The sequence below is a fragment of the Oryx dammah genome, unplaced genomic scaffold (assembly GCF_014754425.2).
Source record: "Oryx dammah isolate SB20612 unplaced genomic scaffold, SCBI_Odam_1.1 HiC_scaffold_1, whole genome shotgun sequence".
Classification (NCBI taxonomy): Eukaryota; Metazoa; Chordata; class Mammalia; order Artiodactyla; family Bovidae; genus Oryx; species Oryx dammah.
Genome location: NW_024070185.1, coordinates 96,343,637 through 96,365,390, shown reverse-complemented (window position 1 = coordinate 96,365,390; position 21,754 = coordinate 96,343,637). Strand labels below are relative to the sequence as shown.

General features: G+C 42.4%; 1 protein-coding gene across 1 annotated transcript; it reads right to left on the bottom strand.

The window, feature by feature from the left end:
* Positions 1 to 2,726: 2,726 nt before the first annotated feature.
* LOC120861541 (protein FAM136A-like) lies at positions 2,727 to 4,511 on the bottom strand. The gene has a single exon (XM_040237288.1). It carries the CDS (start codon positions 4,470 to 4,472, stop codon positions 4,056 to 4,058), a length of 417 nt encoding a protein of 138 aa, XP_040093222.1. The 5' UTR covers positions 4,473 to 4,511; the 3' UTR covers positions 2,727 to 4,055.
* Positions 4,512 to 21,754: the final 17,243 nt, after the last annotated feature.

Genomic DNA, 21,754 nt, shown 5'->3' with positions numbered 1-21,754 from the left:
CTTTTCAGTCAGCTGGCTTTTGCCTCAACAGTCTCTAGGATTTCTTGGCCTGTCAGTGCAGGTGAGAAGAGTGAGCTTGGACTTGGTAGGTAACAAAATTACTCTTGTGAGGGGAAGTGAGCTGTACAATTATCCCAAGGGCCCAATATTGGCCAGGTCTGAATTTAAACTTCCTCTTTTCAAGGTACTTTGTGTGCTTGTCTACCTTCCTAGGAACTCTTCCACCGTGGGGAGTAAAAACCAGTAACCACATTTCTAGAGCATAGGAATTTTCTAGAAGGCAAGTTAGCTTTGCCAATAAGAAGCCTTAAAGCTGATCATATCTGTTGTTGACTCTTTTATTTCACTTTCCCAATATGATCTAACAAAACTAACTTCATGCACTCATCTTTTACAAAGTTCTTAGCAGTTTATATATATATATATATTTTTTTTTTTTAAGGAAGCAATATAAATACCATGATACAGGGTGATGATCCAGTCTTAAGTAGTATCAATGGGCTGTAGTCAACAGTATCTACAAATAATGTTTAATGATGTAAGAAAATAGTTACTGAGTGCTCACTTGTTCCAGACATTTCTTGTCTGTATTTTTCAAATTTTCTATGATAAACATTTATTAACTTTATGATCATAGCAGTGCCATAAATTTTACCTTTTAAAGTCATTATTCCTATTTTTCATGAAGAAATTTGTTAGCAAGTCTTAATGGTTAAGTGAAAGTGAAGTTGCTCAGTTGTGTCTGACTCTTTGTGACCCTGTGGACTGTAGCCCACCAGGCTCCTCTGTCCATGGGATTCTCCAGGCAAGAATACTGGAGTGGGTTGCCATTTCCTTCTCCAGGGGATCTTCCTGACCCAGGGATTGAACCCGGGTCTCCTGCATTGCAGGCAGATGCTTTAACTTCTGAGCCACCAGGGAAGCCCCTTGATGGTTAAGAAGACGTTAATGATTAATGTTTGACTAAGAGACTAATTCTGTTAAGAAATGTATTATCTTTCATTTTACATACTATCAGCAGTTTGCTAAATGCAAACAAGAAAGCTTTTTATTATTTAATCAGTCTGTCTTCTCCCTGGCAATACTTTAGCAGTTTCATTTACTTTATTTTAAAGTCAGAGACTTATTATTCAGATGTAAATTCAAATTATACTCCTTCTTACTTCCCTTCAACCTACTTTTCTTAATCTGAGTCAATAATGCTTTGTTTTCTTGTACCTGCATCTAACAGCATATATACAAGAGTCAGTTAATTCTGTGGTTGGAGGGAATTGCCAAACTTGAATAGAGTCTGTCCAGTGTTCCAATTCATCTGAGGCATATTTTGTCACAAATGCAGAGAGTTTGTGCTGATAGCCACTGCAGACCAAGGTTGGAATTTTCCCAGAGGAGCTTGATGGATAGGACAAGAAGTAGAAGGCAAGGGAGTGATTATGAAGCACACTGAGGAAACCCACCTGTTGAAGAAGAAAGCGAGGATATGATAGAGATGATGGAAAGTAATATATTTGCAAACCCAGTGGATTGGAGCTCTTCACTGGGCCAAAGAATTATTGCTGTGGACGTGGTAGATTATGTGAGCTCGTAAGACAGGAGGTGGGCATCCACAAATGGGGTGTTGAGGAGAGAAATTCCAGACAGGTGTAGTACTGATTGATAAGGTCCAGGAAGTAACAAGGATAGCAGTGGAGAGGCCAGGCAGTGGATGAGTAATCTACATGGAGGATGAAGTCATCAAGACTTTTATCAAGATGGTGAGAGAAGTGGTGAAAGAGTCACTGAGTTCTAAACTCTTCAGGGAATGAAGGCAGCGACAGTGAGGTGGGTCTAATTACATATCCTTTAATGAAGCCGACTTGTTTTTGTTTTGGAGTAGGAATTAGGGAATGGGGAGAAGAAATAATGTACAAGCAGCAGAGGGGATCCAAAAGGGCATTACCCCTGAGATAAAACATTCCTTATGAGACTCACCTTGGAGACCAGGCTGGCAGCTTTTCTCCTTTCTTATTCTTACTTTTTCCCTCTCCACTCTACCTAGTTTATAGCTTGACACTGTGTATCTGTTTCTCCCTCTTGATTCTAGATCAAAAATACTTAATGAATGTCAGATAAAGAATTCATGTCATTAAAATGTGCATATGGAGCTTTCAGGATTTTCAAGATTTTGGTTTTCCACAAATTGGGGAACCAACTTTCTTTGGAAATCTATTCCCTGAGAGCCTCAAATAGGTTCATCAAATTCCTCTGGTCTTTGAGTCTTGCAGTAGTTTTGTCTTGAAATTCCTCATTTGCCAGCTACCTTTCCATCAGCATTTCTTTTCCTAAACAACTTCTCTCATGTACCCTCCACCATTACCTGGTCTCTGGTATCCCTCAGAGGAGGGTCAGGTTCCCTGGTCTGTACCCTCCACATGTGCAGGCTCACTTGTCTTCTGAAATGTGCAACAGGCCTCTCCTGAATGGAATTTGAGTTTGAGTCCTGGCTTACCTAACTGTGAGATCTGTAGAAACTTCTTAACATGTGAAGAATTAAGGATCAAAAAGATTGAAAAATTGGCCCAAGATCTTAGAACTCAGTAAGTTTTAAAAACCAGGGTAATGAGATTATAAAATTTGGACTTTCTCTATTGTCCCAAAATGCTTTTCACATGTTTTCTAACCATTGGTTTTAGGGGAACACTTTTCTCTTAATTCTAACACAGTATCTCAGATCATTATTTCCATTCTTTTTTTTTTTTGGAAGAAAATTAAGTCTTATTTATTGCGAAAACCAAACCACTAGGAAAATATATCACAGTCTTGATACAGCAAACAGACAATATTATCATTTCAAGTAGTAAGTTGGTAGAAAGACAAGGTCCTTATCACAATGATAAGGGGCCAGAACTGGGGCAAGAGCGCATGTAGCAAAGGCCCTGGCAAAAGTGGTATTTGGTAATGGAGGGCAGTCCCTTCATCGCTCTAAAGGAGCCACAGTTCATCCCTGAGTTGCTTACTTTTCCTCCCTTGATTTTTTTTTTTTGTTGCCAGGGGATTGTCTCAACAAAGCTGTTATTTCAGGGGGCAAAGTAAGCAACACTGGGTTTAGGCTTTCATTCTGTTTCACGAGAAACAGATTTTTCCAAAGCCCGTCCTTCACAACCCTCTTAATGAAGTAGCTAATAGTTCCTCTTTCACTGTTCATTCCTGAATATGAGCATATTATACTGTCAAAACCCCATTTCCCTTCAAGGCTGAGTGTCACTGTAAGATTGCCTGGTAGCTTGCTGACTCTGCTGCAGGCGGCCTCAGGGCCACCATGGCTGCCAGTGAGAGGGAGAGCACTTGCTTCCCTTACCAGTGTGAGATCACTTCTTACAATTTTGCAGGGTCTCCCGGCTGAATGATGTGATATGTGAGAATTTTAAGAAACACACATCCACATCTTGATGGTCAGAAAGGAGTACCTGCAGGGACCCTTTCAAAGTTTTTATCCAAACTGCCTCTCCCAACTTTACATCTTAACGTCATGCCCTTGCCTATAAAAGAAAAACAAGCAAAACAAACCCCCTGGAAGACCCCTGCCCCTTTCTACATTAGTGACTGCATGGATTTTATTTGTTCGTGGAAAATGTTGTAGTGATCCTTCTGGTAAACAGCAGGTGGACACCAAATAGAAACACCTCCTTTCATACTCCACTAGACCATAAGCTGGTTATGTGAACCTGCCAGCCTCTTGGTATCTGTAGAGTAAGAGGATCTGGTACCTTGGAGGGCCCTGGTTTGGTACAGGGGAGACTCCCTATTGGCAGGAGAAGTACTTGCCACATGAAATTCAGGCTCACAACAAACCTCCTATGCTATCTGTGACCCAAATTTTAGCACTGCCTTTTATCCATTTCACTTTCTAGGATTGAAACACAAAGGAACCAGTGTCCAGAGGAGAGAAACACAGGCCTTAGACTTGCTGCCATTCTTAATTTCCTCATTCATCAACTCTCCTTGAAAGACCCAAATCCCCATTCCTCTTTTTAAATTGATTCCTGCCCTCAGCCCTGATGGCCACTAGCAGACAGCTATTTCCCGATGGAAGAGAAGGACTCCTTCATCTTCCTGGTCATGGTTGGGATGAGGTTCATGTGGTCATCCACACACTTGGTCACGCAGGTCTCCAGCTGCCGCTTCACGTGAAGCTCCTTACTCCCTGCATCTATCGAATCTTTGGCCTTGTCATTGTAATACATAGTGCACCAGGCCAGGCGGTTCTGGAACTTCTCCAGCTCGCTGGTCACCAGGGCCTGGGCTTGAGCCAGAGGGGCATGGCAGCGCTCAATGCACTGGTGCACCTGCTGCATGGACGCCTGGCTCTCCTCGCAACAGGCGGCGCTGCACCGGAACATCAGGCCCTGCATCTTCCGGATATTCTCCCTCTCCAGACTCTTCACCATAGAGTCCACCGCCTCCTGCACCCGGAGCTGCTGCAGCTCCGCCATGGCTACCCGCGCGGTTCCCGGCTGCGCCGGCGCCCATATGGCCTCTATTTCCATTCTTTTTCAACTCAAATGGAGCCTATATAAGAATGACAGTAACAAATCCACTCCTATGGATCGGTAACTTGCACATCTTCCTGTTAATAGAATATATCTTTAAATTACATGATTACTGTTTTCTCTTGGGTCCTTCCCTCAGGTTGTTTCCATCATAAGCAATGGTTCAAATGCTCAGTGTTTGGGAGGAAACACCTTTCCTGCATATCTCATCCATGTGATGATGGGTGATTAGGATAACTGTGACTTCACTGCAGTCATGAGTTAGGCAACCAGAAGATCACGTGTGATGCATAGAGTGATCTGCTTAGCACAAGCCATTTTCCAAAATCTGCTCCTCTGTAGAAATTAGAGGTTTTCAAGTGGTTAGCCTATATTCAGTACATTACAATGCTACCCAGTGGGCAAGGGAAAGAGGCAACTCATTTAAAGTAAAAGGGCAAGAGACTTGGAATCAAATGTGGATTCAAATACTGGTCCTGAAAGTTTCTGCCTATGGATCACCTCATCACTCTTGGTATCAGAGTTTTCAACAATAAAACATGATTCTTATAGCCCTTTCTTAGGTCAACAATGAAAAACATATGGAGTGCCCATATATATAGGCTCTGAAAGTATTACTTTGTATAAAAGATTTTTTTAGAGACTTGATATCTTAGTATTTGTTTCAAAGTATTTGGCACATCAAGGTGACTTGATGCAAATAACATTTTAAATTATAACTTTCTTTCAATGCAATATTTTTGGTATATTAAAGCAAGGGCTCATATGGCTATTTGAATGGAGATTTTTTTCTTATGTTTTACATGTTTGTGGGGTTCTAGATACTGGGTTAAGTTGTTTTTGTTTTTTTTTTTAACAAAGAAAAATAATGATGTTCCTAATATGGTTTTGTATATCTTAACACAGTAGGCAAGAACAGATCTTTGTTGAAAGTTAGTGTTCTTAAGAAATCAGAGTAAAATTAAACGTTTATTACTTTTACTCATACAACAATAAGAACTTCTCACAAAAGGTACAAAGGACTTTCATATCTATTATCTTATTAGAACTAAATCCTGAACACTCCTGAGAGGTAGAAGGATTTGCATTTGTTATTGAGCTTAATCTTGATCTGATATTTGAGATATCAGCTTCTAATTAAAAGGTATTTATACAAATTCAATTATTGGTCTATTTTATAGACAAGTGAATCACATGTATTCTCTTCATTCTAATTCTCAACTTCTCCTTACTAATTTTCAACTTGCCCTCTAAACATAAATCTCATCCATCAACTAACTCAAAATAATAGTGTTTATGCTGCCTGGAGTGGGTGGTGTGTTTAGATGGAAAGCTAACCAGTGTTCTTTCATCCTCTGCAATGCCACCGAACAACTGTCAAAATAATAGTGTCCTAGGCCCATGAGCTCCAAAGGCAAGCCTTGGCTTTGTGAAAGGGAGAATACAATGAAAAGGAAACAAACTGTGAAGTTCACCTGAGCCAAGCAGCACTCCATCCTGTTTATTGTTTGCAGAGTGCTGGTGTTATTTCAGCCATGCTGTCATTTTGAATGTGGCCACTGAAATTCCTGCCATTACTGTCAGACTTGTCATTGTAATCTCATGTCGCAGAGATGGACTTTTTGGCCATTGCTGGTGACATATATGCAGGGGATGAAAAAGAGTCTTTAGATTAGCCATGTGTATAAGTGTGTGTGAGCTTCTGTGTGCATGTATGGTTAGTTGGGGGAGGGGGCACAGCATTAGTTATTTGGTTTCAGGTAATCAGTTTCATAGTCTTAGTGTTGGAGGAATGCTAAATGCCATCAGGCCTGATGAACCCTTATTTAACTATTTTAGCCTCAAAATATTATACAAACTATAAATTTACTCTTTAAAATTAGAAAATACATATAAGCAAAGTGAATACAATACCAACAGCAACTGTAATTTCACCACGCGTGAATAAGTATAATTAAGAATTAGGTGCATTACTGTCCAGAGTCTTCTGTAAATGAGATTGTACTATATCTATTTACTTGACAGTATATTGCTAAGTTTATAAATACATAGGTATATCTAATTTTTATAGTGTCCCATTGTCTAGATTTACCATACTTTTTGTAACTAATCCCTTTTTGTTGGATTTTAGTTTGTTTCTCTCTCTCTCTTTTTTTTTTTGCTATTATAAATTACGTAAAATGAACAACCGTGAGTTATAAGTACAGACTTAACTATGTAACAACGGGCACTAAGGCACTACTAGGTTAAGTCTTCCAGAGACTATCAGGTCAAACAGAGAGCCTTTGAGAGCTTCTCTGAGCATTTACAAGATGCTCTGCTTAGAAAGTCAGGGGGCAGGTTCTTGAGTGAGTGCTAGGAAATGTAAGGAGTCTCTATAGCTGGGCCATCTGTCAGGGCTGTAGTACAGGGAAGATTCTGAAATATCTGACGGGACAGTGGACTGCTCTGTATTTTCTGTCAAAGTTCACCCTGACCTATTTCCAACTACAGGAGTATGTCCAAGTAGATCACTTCTCTGGGGAAAAACGAGTGACCTTGACTGATCTAGGTGGTAAGGCATGGAGAGGAGAGCCGGAACTTCATCAATCTGCATGTAATCCAGGCAAGCCAAGTGTAGGGACAAGCCAGTCAGAGCCCTCCTGACTATCTTCTGATCTTCACTGGTTTCTTTGCCCATTTTCTTGAAGGAGTCTCAAGATATGGAAACTTGCAATTTAATTATAATTTAACAGCCAACAGGAAAAATAAATCTGGAAAATCCAGATCCGTTCTTAGATGGTTTCTGTGTTCCACTGTGGGTCAAAATTGTGTGTGTATGTACATGTGAGCACACACACACACACGCACTCACACACAGAGGCATAAAGAGTGACCATGGTAGATAAATCACTCATGTTGCAGAACACACTGAATTCAAAGTTGGGGGTAGAGTTCGCTTTGACACAACCTTCTTGATAGCTCTTGTCGGCTGAAAGCACACAACAGTACCTGGAGCGTGGGAAAGAATATGTACACAGAGGGCACTGTTAGATGATCGTGGATGTATTCATTGATTTTTAGAAAATATTTTAGAGATAGGAAGTTTTATCAGATGGGGACAGTTGAGGAAGAGGGTGAAATGGACTAAAACATATTATGTTAAAAACTATCCTCCTGCACTAATTGGCCTTCATTCTCTTCTCCTGGCACAACTTAGAATATATCTTTTATTGACTGACAGAGGTTGAAAATGATTCCTGGGTCCTCTCTTATACTGAGATAACAGCTGTGTTTTAGTTACAGTCAGTATTACATTTCAGTGTCATAGGTACACGTGGAGCTCTCTGCATCCTGATTTTGAGAAGGGCAGTAGATAACAGTAGTTTTGAGAGGGCACTGACAGTCTGAAGTGGGGAGTGTGGCATTGGGAAGTGGTTTAGAAGGGGAAATAAAGGAAGGCAGTTGATGGAAGAGAAAGTCCTGGACTAGGACCCTGTCCTGTCTTTTCATTTCATCTACTTCTGCAAAAGTCCAAAGAAGGAAGAGGCCAAGGCATTCACCATTTGGTGTCATACCTGGGCAGCCCAGCCTCTCTCATTACATGAAAGTTTCCTACACAGGTATGTTAAGAAGCTAACAAGTCAAAAGCAGCAGCTAAAATGAGAGACTCAGCGTTAAAAATAATAGTATCTCTAGACTGAACCTTCATATCATAGATGAGAAATCTGAAACCCAAAGAGGGGGTGGGATGTGCCCGAGGACCCACAGTGAAGCAAGTGCAGAGCCCAGCTCTCCTGTTTTCCAGGGTGATGTCCTTCTCAAAGTGACGTCTTTGAGAACAATGTAAAGTAAAGCAGTCCAGGTGGGCAGCTGCATCTGATGGCCAGCTTTCTCCGAAAACCTTCCTAAACAAGAAACTGCTTAGATAATTGCACAGAAGATGTTTGACACATCCTTTATTCTAAAATACTGCACATCTTTTTTTTTTTTTTTTTTCCTTCTGGTTTTGCCATTTAGATTTATGGTTTGGCTAGTAGGCAGCAAGGTTGTTTTGCTAGGTTGTTAAATACCTCTCTTCACTCCTTTGTGAGCAGAATATTCTGCTCTTCCTCTATGGAATGTTTTTGTCATTTGTTACAAAAAGCAGTTTCACTAAATCATAGAATCAGAAGCAAACCTCCCTGGTCCTGTCAAGAGTTTAGTAACGATGCTCTTACACCCTCATTAGCAGTGGTTTACCAGGGGATTTCCATAACGTTCCTGTTATGCTCTGAGAAATGGCTCTTAGGATCCCCATTTTGGGGCTGTGAAAACGGAGGCTCAGGAAGGGAGTTCACGTGGTCCAAGCATTTGTGCAGACTCTCTGTAACTCAGGTTTCAGAGATGCGGCCACAGGACTGGGGCGGGGTGGGGGATCCATCTATGCCACTTACTGCATTCCCATATGCAACTCCGCATTTCGGGCCCATCCAGAATTACATCCAGTCCTCCCTTTACCTTTTTTCAGTTTAGCAAACCTGACCAACTTTCCATGCACTGAATATTAGTCGTCCAGATGAAAACTTGGATCATTGCTAGGCTTGATCAAACCCCATTTCACATTTTCACAAAATATAGGCAGTTAACTAGGGCCTTGGGTATTCTGTGGTTGTATCAGCTATTTGAAGAGTTAATTTTCTTGGTTGTTTGTACTTTCCCCCTTAATAGTTGAATTGCATTTACTTGCTGTTTTATTCTCATTTCATTATGCTTTCATTATTCTGCCATTTGAAAAAATAAACCCATGATTGAATCAGTTTTTAAGACAGTGTGTCTGAGGCTGGAAAACAAGGTTTTGTTTCCCAGTTCTTCCTCTCTCCAGATTTGTGACATTGGCTAAGGCTAGTCCCCGCTTGGGGCTTTAATTTCTTCACCTCTATGTTAGGGTTTTGGACTCGATGACTATAAGGGGTCTTCCTAGTCTAAAATGCTCTACTTGCACACTTCTTTCTTTTTTAAAAAATAAATATTGACTTTCTAAACTAAAGCTAATGGTCAGGACTTTGGGCGTAGGGCTGCTTTTTCCTTAGCAGAATTTGATTATTTTGATTAGATGGAAAGATATGGGAATCAGGCAGATCAGGCAGGATGACCTCAGTCTGGGATAATCTCTGTACGGTATCTGGATTTCTCAGAAATTGTCCAGGCAGAGGCGTCTCAGCTCCAGATCCTGGAGACATTGAGTCAGGTGCTATAGCCTCTGGCACTGCTCAGCGTCAGGCCCTGACAGCCTGGGGATGTGGAGGCCTCAAAGCATCACAGAACTCCCAGAAAGCTGTTAACAGGTAGGATTGGAGTTTTTATTTGGTGGTTTTTAAAAAAAAACATGCTTTACAGCTTCACAGATTATGAACTCTGAGGAAAACTTCAAATCCTCATTTTACAAAGGATGTTGCTGAGGCCCAGAAAATAAGTGAGAAAGCTATGATAGCCTCTCTTTCCCCATTTGAAACCTACCATTTTAGGTTACGTTTATAAAGTTAATCTATCATTGTGCCAAGATTCTTTGAATCACATAGGTGCCTTCCCCTGTGTTAGACTCAGAGACAGAATTCAAGTTAAAATCCTATTAATCTTAGAAGCATATTAAAAGTCAGAGACATTACTTTGCCAACAAAGGTCTGTCTAGTCAAGGCTGTGGTTTTTCCAGTAGTCATGTATGGATGTGAGAGTTGGACTATAAAGAAAGCTGAGCGCCAAAGAATTGATGCTTTTGAACTGTGGTGTTGGAGAAGACTCTTGAGAGTCCCTTGGACTGCAAGGAGATCCAGTCCATCCTAAAGGAGATCAGTCCTGGGTGTTCATTGGAAGGACTGATGTTGAAGCTGAAACTCCAATACTTTGGCTACCTGATGTGAAGAGTTGACTCATTTGAAAAGACTCAGATGCTGGGAAAGATTGAGGGCAGGAGGAGAGGGGGACGACAGAGAATGTGATGGTTGGATGGCATCACCGACTTGATGGACATGAATTTGAGTGGACTCCAGGAGTTGGTGATGGACAGGGAGGCCTGGTCTGCTGCAGTTCATGGGATCACAAAGAGTAGGACATGACTGAGTGACTGAACCGAATCTGAGAAGTGACACCCCTCTTCTCAAATAATCTGGTTTCACACTAGGTTCCAGTTAGTGGAAGCCAGTTAGCCTCAGGTACCATGAGGCCATTTGGCTGTTGCCCCAGAGAATACTATTCAAACTCCACAGGCTGGCATTCAAGGTTATTCAGGCTTGAGTTCCAACCTATTTATAATACCTTAACCATGTTTAAACCTTGTTGGCTCATGGTTCTAAGCCTGTCCTTGATCTGCTGTGATTTGCTCTAGTATACAGATGACACTCTGTCTCTAGTAACTATCCCACCCTAAGATTTTAGACTCAACGTGAATATTTGGTATTCCCAGTTCAGACTCTTACCTTTGTCTCAAGGACTTGGCCTGGAATTTTCTTCATGTTCTGTAGCTTCTTTCCCAGAGAAAGACACCCTTACCTGCCTCTCGGAACTCATGCTCTGGTTCCATGTTGCTTGTCTGGCATCCTGGCTGGCCTTCTAGATCACCTATTGGGGCGGCCCAGGAGTAAGAAAATTCAGGACAACCATCACAGATCCCATGTGCCAGGCCTTGGGTTAAGCTGAGGATATTGAGATGGATTAGATATTCTCAAGACCTAGGACCTTGTAGAGAAGCTGCTAAGTTACTTCAGTCATGGCCAACTCTGTGCGACCCCATAGATGGCAGCCCACAAGGCTCCCCCGTCCCTGGGATTCTCCAGGGAAGAATACTGGAGTGGGTTGCCATTTCCTTCTCCAATGCATGAAAGTGAAAAGTGAAAGTGAAGTCGCTTAGTCATGTCTGACTCCTCGAGACCCCATGGACTGCAGCCTACCAGGCTCCTCTGTCCATGGGATTTTCCAAGCAAGAGTACTGGAGTGGGTTGCCATTGCCTTCTCCAGGTAGAAAAGAAAACTGTCTAAGTAAATAAAGCTAGTAATACAGTGTGGGTACTAAGAGATACATCCATATGGAGTGAATGAGGGGTATAGACAGGGGGCAAGTCCGTTGCACCAGGTTGTGGGGATAGTTAAGGAAAGCTTTAGTGATAAGGTGCTGAGTCCCCAGGGGCATCCCCTGTGAAGGAAGAATGCTTCATACAGAACCAAATTTCCTTCTTGGGGCCAGGGAATAAATTCTCTAGAAAAGATAAGTCTTTGGTTTGTTAACAAGGCCTTCGCAGACAGAGTAATGTGAGATATAGGTCAGAGTCTCTTGGATGGAAATCTTTGACATTTGGATTCCAGAGTGCTCCACGGCCAGCCAGCCTGGTTGTGGGTCTAATTAGGTCTTCTTCAGATAGAGGAAATTCCCAGGGGCGGCTGAAGTGGAAATGCTAAATGTGGAAGGCTGACAGAACAAGACTCGTTTTATCTGACACAAATGAGGGGGAAATGGCTTTTGATATGACCTTTCTCCCACGGAGGGCTGTCTTTTAGACTTGGAAAGCTGGCTCAGAAACAAAATGCCAAATGAAATGATAAGTCCAGAGCACTGGTGGGTAGTAGTTTCCCCCAGACTGTTCTTCATGTGTGTTATCCGAGAAAGGCACAGTCGGATGTCTGCCTCGTTCCCCTCCCCACTTCACACCCAGAGGGTGTTGAACTGCCTGGCTCACGGAGATGGGTGTTACACTGGACACACTTTTCCATGGTGACATGGGTGGCAGGGCCCAGTGTCCCTGCAGGAAGTGGAGTGGTGGGAGGAATGGAAAAGAGCAATGTTTTCCAGCAGGACCATTACCTTATGGAAACTGTGACACTGATTTGCAAATATCTCTTTTCTCCGACTACCTGAGGCTTTTATTAACATCAGATACCATGGTGTTTCTGATTCAGAGTTGATGAAATAAAGCTACATTCAATGACAATGTAAATCTCAGGATCATATTACCGAATGAAAAATAAAAGGCATGGAAGAATACAGACAGTATGGGTGCCTAGACTATATGTGCCAGTGTCAAGGGTACCAACGTTGATTATACAGTGGCCGCAGGTCAGTGACAAGCAGCAGACGCTGGCGTAGCAACGGGGAGGGAGGCACATGGGATCAGTGCTGACCCCAGGCACCAGCTCTGGCACATCTCTGAAGACAGCAAAGACCTGGGACTTGGTGTGGGGGTGGAAAGAAACCTGGAGAGGACAGTCTACTTCTCTGCTGGGATCTGCTGGTTCATGGTCATCGATCAGCAGCTAAGGTTTTACCCTGCCATCTTCCAACTCCCAAGTCTAGTACTTTCCACCTTATCAGGCTCAACACTGTATAAAACATTATTTTACGTGTGAAAAGAAAGACAGAAATGAATAATACCTAATTCTTTCCCTCTCAATCAAGCAGGGGATATAGATGCATGTATTGCTCTCATTCATTAAAATAATTCTACCATAGCACAAATAACATGTTTGGGGAATATGTAACACCACGAAGAGGAAGGTATTCTGAGACGAGTGTTTTGGAAAGAATTGATGGACAGGTGAGATTTTTGAAGTAGGCCTTGAAAAATGATGGTCAGACTTAAGAATGAAGGAGAAGACATTGTGGCAGAGTTAACATCCTGAGCAAAGCACAGGGTGAGAGCGTGAAGGTCCTATGGGGAATAACTGAAATGATAACAGTGGGTAGGAACAGATGGGAAAAAGCCAGGAATTGAGTATTGAATCAATATGGGATGTAGCATTTACAGCCTAGTCTTACGTAAGTAGAAATCAGTGAATGTTTTTGAGCAGGGATGTGGCAAAATCAGATCTCTGTTGTGGAAAAATTGCCCTTGTGTCATGGGGCATATGTTATGAGCAAGAAGAAGGACTGAAAAGAGCCCAGTTAGGAAGGAGGCTATTGCCGTAGCCAATCAATCACCACTCTGATATCCCCTAAGAGGCCATGGATTCCTTAGGGTAATGAAGACAAAACAGAAACTAGCTGAGCTTGTATCATCTTAAGAATATTTATGGATCTCAAGAAGATTTGGAAGAATGACCAGTATCTGGGTTTACACTTGGCAGGCTTCTGCAGTGGGCTGTAGTGGGTCAAGAAATTGGGTCTCTCAGCTAACATCATTGACCAGGAAGCCCAGTAAACCAAGGAAGGGGGTTAGCTAGAGGGTCAAATGTAAGAAGTCCCAATTAAGGCAGCACTCAGCAGCTGTAGTATCAGTGAGGGGAAAAGGACAGACTGGGAGATTAGTGAGACCCAAGAGGGTTTCATGGATGCTCAGTGGTCATTTCTTATTCACTTATCTCATGATCATGAGAGAATGGGAAATGGTTTTTACCACTGTGTTCTTTAAGCACATGTGGAGGCAGAGTAGTAGGGGCAACATAAGTTCAAGAGTAAGGGGTCATAGGTTCATTTGCAACTGTATGCTTATTAACTCTATAACCTCTGATGCAGCTCGTAACTGTGCTCTGCCTCCTCTGGCTGTGACTGAAAGAGCAGCCTGGTCGGTGGTTAACAGGGAGGGCTCTGGATCCAGGGCAACCTGGTGAAGGGCCTTGAGGAATTGACTTAACTTCTCAGTGTCTCAGTTTCTTCCTTAGTAAAGTAGGGAAACTAGTATTGCCTACCACTTGAAGTTGTGAGAATTAAATCAGATAATACAAACTAAATGTTTAACACAGTACATGGAACGCAGTGTAATAATTAATAATATAGTGTAATTAGCATGTTACACTACCTATGTGTGCAGTGCTCAGTCGTGTCCGACTCTGCGACCCCACGGACTGTCGCCTGCCAGGCTCTCTGTTCATGGGATTATCCCAGCAAGAATACTGGAGTGGGTTGCCATCTCGTCCTCCAGGAGATCTCCCCGACCCAAGGATTGAACTTGGGTCCCCTGTGTCTTCTTCATTGGCAGGTGGGTTCTTTACCACTGAGCCACCTGGGAAGCTGTATTACTAATGCATAATCATAATTATTAGCAACTGTAAAATGGGCGTACAAATCTGTAGCTCTGAGAGAGTCTGTGGGGATCAGATAATGAATATGAAAATGCTTTTAAACTATAAAGCACCGTACAGATGTAAGGTATTAATGATGATGATAACAGTGTTCGAAATGAAATGCTCCCCAGGCACACAAACTGAGCCAGGGCTGTGTGATTGCGGAGGAACAGTTCATTTCTTTTGGATGCTTAGCCTGCTTTGTCTGCCCTGGCTTCTCTCACTGCCGAGAATTAGCTGACAATTACTCATCTGTTCATGCTGCCCTGAGTGGGGTGTTTGGTCTATTCTCACTGTGGCTCATAGCAAGGATGCTGCTGCTATAAGCAGATAATGGATGCAGCCAGCATCCAACCTGAAGGCAGCCTTGGGTGGTCACAAAAGCCGTCACAACCCAGCCCTTTGATGATGAAGAACGCAGAGCCCAGTTGCATTTTGAGCCTTATCACCTACAGAATTGTTAAGAAATTTGCCCACATGCAGTGGGGAAGGAGAGAAGGCCTCAGTTTTGGAGGCCTGTTCTGATTCTAAAGCATGTGTTCTTTTTGCTTTGTGTTCTTTGTGCCTTTCATGGACCCTTTTGGGGGTGACTGAAGGGGGTTCATTAGTGTCTTGGGATGGGGGAAGTTGGCAGAAATATCTTGATGAGTTCAAAAGCCCCCTTGACTGTTGATTAGAGCCGATCACCGAAGTAGTGGATAAAAGTCTTAGCCCAAGAGGAGTGCTGAGTATTATCTATTTGAAAAAAGTGATGATTGCCATTCCCAGAAATCATGGCAAGAGCTGATGTTCAGTCCTGGTAATCTTTCCAAGTAAGAATGAGCACTAGCCAGGATGACCCAGAGCAAAAGTATCTTCTCCCTCCCAGTCAGTTTTGCTCCCAATTTCAATAAGAAGTAAAAAATCTCTTTAGTTCTAAATCTCAGAGTTATCTAGCCCCTTCTATGTCTCCCTCTGTCTTCAGTCAGCCCTTAAATCTGTTGTTTGACCCTTCCTACAGTCTCTGTCTCACAATCCCTCTCTCCCTACAGGGCCCTGCTTCATCTATGTCCCACTCACCCTGTGTGTGGGTACCAGTGTGAGCTTTCAGAAGCAAAGCTCTTTTCATGTCAGATTCCTTCTCAAAGTACTTCTGACATGTCCAGAGTGTACCGAATAAAGCTCGAATTCATGCACATGGTGTTCAAGACCCTTCAAGACCAGGAACCTTTGTCATCACTCATGCTGCCCACTAACACCCTCATTGCTTTCTCATACTCATTCTTTAAGGCTGAGCTTAAAAATAATCTTTGTTATGAAGCTTTTCTGGATTCTCTTGATCTGGAATAGTCAGTTCTTCTCCCGTATTTCCACAGTCCTGGCTTGGTTGTGCTTATTTCAGACTTTTTTATGTTTTCTGACCTTTCTGCATGTTCATTTTCCTGCCCAGATAGCAGGCTCCTTGTGGGCAGAGGCTTGGCAGTATCCATTTGAGCATCCCAGGAGCACCCATTGGTCCCAGGCACCATGCCACAGATGGGACTGAATTAACACTTACTCATCTTCCCCCATTCAACTGCAGCTACCTAGCTGAGCCTCATTAAAAAAGGAGACACAGACATTTTGGACATGGTTGGGGGGAAGGAGAGGGTAGGATGTTATGAGAGGATAGCATTGAACGATGTACATTATCGTATGTGAAATAGATATAGACAGTGGGAGTTTGCTGTGTGACACAGGGAACCCATAGTCAGTGCTCTGTGACTACCTAGAAGGGTGGGATAGCGGAGAGGACAATGGGAGGGAGGTTCCAGAGGAAGGGGACATGTGTACACCTAAGGCTGATCCATGCTGATACATGGCAAAAACTGTCACAATATTGTAAAGTAATTATCCTCTAATTTAAAATAAAATATAAAGACAAAGCAAATAAGAAAACTACTTTTGGCTGGAACACTTATGTATAGAGAGTTTCTGAGCTCATGAGTAGATCTCATGATTTTAGTTATTGTGCCTAAAAACTACAGGTAAAAGAGATATCAGGCATAAAATCAATGAGCAACACATTAACAGCAGAAAAGCAGATACAGGATACCCTCCTCCCTCTGCAGCTAATAGTACTGTCCACACATTTGGAAGTGGGGAGTGTTCATTTGTTGGCTTATTTTATGTATTTTTGCATTCTTCTTTTTCCTCTTACATTATGTGCCTTGTCAGGTGTTCCTAAATTGGGATTAAATTATGCAAGCTGTCTATTTTTTAAAAGGTAGCTTGCGTATATATTATAGTCACTTCTATGACACCAAATCCAGGAAATAACAGAGAAGACAGGTATTGAAATAAATCTGATATTGGGATAGAATATCCCTGATATTGGGATAGAAGTGGTGGTTTGGTCACTAAGTTGTGTCTGACTCTTATGACCCCATGGACTATAGCCCACCAAGCTCCTCTGTCCACAGGATTTTGCAGGTAGGAATACTGGAGTGGGTTGCCATTTCCTTCTCCATGGGGTCTTCCAGACCCAGGGGTTGAACCCAGGTCTCCTGCACTGCAGGCAGATTCTTTACCATCTGAGCTACCATGGAAGACTGGGAAAAGAAGGGGCATGGTGAATCAGGTACTGTGAGAAAGTTCTGAAAGACAGCAAGCAGATGGGTTGGGACTAAAGATGAAAGAACAGTCTGGCACAGGCGTGAGAGGATTGTGCCATGAAGGTGAGAGCAGCGCCGAGAGTGTGTGGGTTCTGGGGCTGGAATAAGTGCAGGAGACACTGAGGGTGGTGATGGGTGGGTCTAGAGAGGGAGCAGCCAGGTGTGCTGAATTCACGTGTTGCTGCGGGAGAGGCCACTTGCTCCCAGGCAAAAGCAGCATGTGGGGTCTTTGAGCCAGAGAGATGGGCCCAAGGTTCATTTGGCTGGCAGTGCTGGGAGGAGCATTTTACAAAGTATCCTTAACAATTAGTGAGAGAGAGAGAAACCAGAGGACATGAAATGACAGTGAATGTTACGCAGACGTTTGAGTTGGGAATGAAACAGTGCCACTGACTTGGTCATTCAACAGGTGAGAAATTTCAGCCTTGAGTCCTCACCACTTAGAGTCACAACCATCTCAGTTTGCCCAGGACTGAAGGGATTCCAGAATCACATTTACTGCCAAAACCAAGATGCTCCCAAGCAAACAGGGACAAGTTGAGTACCCCACCACCATTCTTCTTTTTCTCATCTCATCAAGCAAAACAGCATCTTATTTGACCTCTTGTTTCAAAGTTGCTCTGGCTACTCTGTGGCTCAGTTATTGTTTTTTGTTTTTTGTTTTTGTTTTGCAATTCCCAGTGTTGGTGAGTGGGTCTCAGATCACTTACATAAAACATCTGTTTCCTCCTGTGTTTATTGTCATCAGTGAAAACATTTACAATTATATGAATTTGGTAAATGTTGAATGAGATATGTGATCATTATGATGCACAGGAAATAGGAAACCCATATTGTATTTGTCGTAACGATGTTTTATTTTTCCGTGGCCAAACTAAGTCTTAGTTTTCATTTTAGGTTCTCCAGGTTCTATAACTGATGCTGATGTCCTTGCCCTCCTTAATTACATTGACCTTCTAATCAACTCCAGAGAGGAATTATATACACTTAACTACAGGTAAGGAAGCAAAGCTCTGGGTCTGATTGTCTAGCAGTTGGAGATTTCTTGCCTCTAATTGCTCTTTGTGCCCCAAGTTTGAGGAAATATCTGTGGATATTCCTGGGTCCTCATCCAACAGATCTCTCCCTATCAGAGGGTTTCAACAGCTGTGACCTGTTACCCATTCACAAGTCAGGGTCTTTAAGCATCTGTAACTTTAATTAATTCATTCAAAATTTGGTAAGTTGACAAATGTTTTTTGAGAAACTACAATGTTCCAAAAAATTCTAGTGTTGAAGATTTAACATGGCATATATTTAACATGGCATATGATTTCATGGCATATATTCTAGTGGGAATGGGACACTGATAAAAGAATGAACAAAGAACTACAGGATAAGCATAAACAAGAAAGCTGTCAGACAGTGCTGGATACTTAGCGGACAAATAAAGGTAGGTGCTGTGATGAGAATTTCCTGGGTAGTGGGTGATGGCTTCTTGATGGTCAGGAAGGTGTTTTAAGGAGGTGACATTTAAGCTGAAATTGAATGGTGGGGAATGGGCCATACAGAGATGGCAAATGAGGCAAAATAGGCACACCTGTTAGAAGGAAAGCTAAGAACAAACCCACAGAAGGAAATAAGCCTACAGTATCTGAGGGTCAGAGTTGACTCACTGGAAAAGACCCTGATGCTGGGAAAGATTGAGGGCAGGAGAAGGGGACAACAGAGGACTAGATGGTTGGATGGCATCACCAACTCAATGGCTATGAGTTTGAGCAAATTCTGGGAGTTAGTGAAGGACAGGAAAGCCTGGTATGCTGTACTCCATGGGTTTGCAAAGAGACAGACACGACTGAGTGACTGAACACCAACAATCTGAGGATCAGCAAGAAACCCAGCAGGGCAGGCACTGTAGGTTAGCCTGAGGTTAGGCTGTGGGGAGGAGTTTGAATTTTATGCTAAGTTAGTGATAAATTTTTGGTGAATTTTGAGCAGGGGAGAGATACAATAGGAATTAAAAAAAATCATTCAGATTGTGGTGGAGAGAAAAGATAGAAAGATCTGAATGTGGACACAGGGAGTTCAGTTACGCTGCTACAGTAGTGGTCCGAGGAATGAGTATGATGGTATTGGCCTGAATGGTGGTGTTAAAGGTGGCAAGAAGGAAATGATAATGGAATATATGGTAGAAGTCAAATCAGTGGGACTTGGGACTGATTTGATGTGGGAAGGAGGGTTGAATTGTGTCCCCCAAAGATATGACCACCTGGATCCTCAGAATGTGATCTAATTTGGAATAAGGGTCTTTGCAGTTGTAACGAAGATAAGGATCTTGAGATAAGATCATTCCAGATTACAGTAGGTCCTAAATTCAATAAGAAATAGAAAAGAGACAGATACAGAGACCCAGGGAGAAGATCATGTGAAGATAGAGACAGAGATTAAAATCATGCATTGACAAGTCAAGGAAAGCCAAGGATTGCTCACAGCCAATAGAAGGTAGAAGAGGTGTGAATCCTTTAAAACCACCAGAAGGAATTAAAACTGCCAACATCTAGTTTTGGATTTTTGGCCTCCAGAAGTGTGAGAGAATAAATTTCTGTGGTTTTAAGCCAAGTTTGTGGTAAATTTGTTATGGCAGCCACAAAAAGTCAAAAATATCTCCTGAGTTTTTGAGAGGATGATACCATTTACTGACATGGGGAAGCCTGGGAGAAGAGCACCTCATCTTCTAGAGGTGGCAAGGGGGATGGAATTCCACATGAAGCAGAGTTCAGTGCTGGTTGGCAGACCAGGGAAGAGGAGAGAGGTAAGCAGAGATGGTTCCAGGTCTAGGGTTCAAGTTGGGGAGAGGGCCAAGAGCACTGCTCAAGTAATAGCCTGATGGGGGATCTAGTGCTGCCTCACTCTACTCTTCCTTCCCTACTTGTGAATGAACTAGGGGCATTTACTTAATTTCTTGGAATCTCATTTGCTTCATGTTAAAATAGAAGTTTAAAAAAAATGTAGCATCTTTATTTCAGAGTGAAGAAGATATCCTTTATTTTTATCATTTTCCTAAGATATTATTTTCCTCTTAGGAAAAATCAACACTTTCCTCTTTTTATTCCATGTACAACATCAAGAGAATTAACTGAAATACATGGATGTGGTTAGGGCTTTCCCTGTAGCTCAGCTGGTAAAGAATCTGCCTGCAATGCAGGAGACCTGGGTTTGATCCCTGGGTTGGGAAGATCCCCTGGCAAAGGGAAAGGCTACCCACTCCAATATTCTGGCCTGGAGAATTCTGTGGACTGTACAGTCCGTGGGGTTGCAAAGAGTCGGACACGACTGAGACACTTTGACTAATCACTAATCTAATGTGGTTTAGGGGAAGAATGCTCCATCAGTAGAAGTGAGCTCTATTACCTTGTAATATTTGGGAACACAAATGTGTTCAAACCAGCTGTGATTTCCAAGTGCCTTAAATGTTATTTCAAAACATTTTCAGGAATTTCCCAACTTCTCATTCAATAAAGTACAAACTCCTCCCTACTCGCTGCCACTGCCTGGTCCAAAAGGGATCACTTTACTGTAATATGTTATTTATAAACACATCAACATATTTTATTGAAAATAATTTTCAAATTGAGAAATCTATGAAAAGTCTTTTAAATAAATCATTAAGGCAATTGCCTCTTGTTCTTCATGTAAGATCACAGATGCCATGATAAAATCAATGGAATTGCTCAACCCTCCTGTGTCAGTTGCCTATAAATTTTCAGGATTCAGTCAGTAAGCCTCGAATGTGCTAACAGATTCTTTAGGGTTTGGTTTCTGTGGTTAGAAAACATCTAGGAAGCTGTAAATGATGGCCTCTTTGACTTTGCTCAAGCTATTTTATCGGCCTCCCATTTTCCCATTGTCACATCCTTCCTGTCCACCCACCCCCGCCCCCAATCCTTCAGAGCACACTTTAAGGCCCCATTTCCAGGAAAATCACTCCTTTTATTGCATTCACGATGAGGTGGAGATGTTGGGAGAACTCTAGGTATTCCCTGCCCGGACCCCACACCAGCCGGCTGTGACCCTATTCTCCTTGAACCTCCTTCCCATGGCAATTTCTGTACCTCTCTCAGCTTGCTGACACTGTCTCCCTTAAGTGCTATAGTCTCCCTTTTCTTGTTTCTTTCTTCTTAGCATCTTGATCTATACTATATTCACCTCTGCACTCACTCATCACAACCTTACACAATGAGGAATGGAGAGGGTCCATGGGCATGGATTAATGGATACATGCTTGTAGGCATGCAGGCATACTGAATGCACGTGCTGTCTGTAGATTTTGAAGTGGTCTTTCTTTGCCCACATTCTTGCTTTGGCAGTATGCAGCAGGTGCAACATAGATGGAATGTTCTGGCAATTGGGTCTTTTTCAGTTTAGCTTCTTTAACCACCAGTTTGGCTCCTTCTTCCTTACCTCTCAATTCTCCCTCGATTCCTTTTAACAGCTCAGTTCAGTTCAGTCACTCAGTTGTATCTGACTCTTTGCGACCCCATGAACCACAGCATGCCAGGCCTCCCTGTCCATCACCAACTCCTGGAGTCCACTCAAACCCATGTC

Excerpts from the sequence above, each read along its gene's own strand:
- LOC120861541 (XM_040237288.1), bottom strand. The coding sequence starts at position 4,472 with ATGGCGGAGCTGCAGCAGCTCCGGGTGCAGGAGGCGGTGGACTCTATG.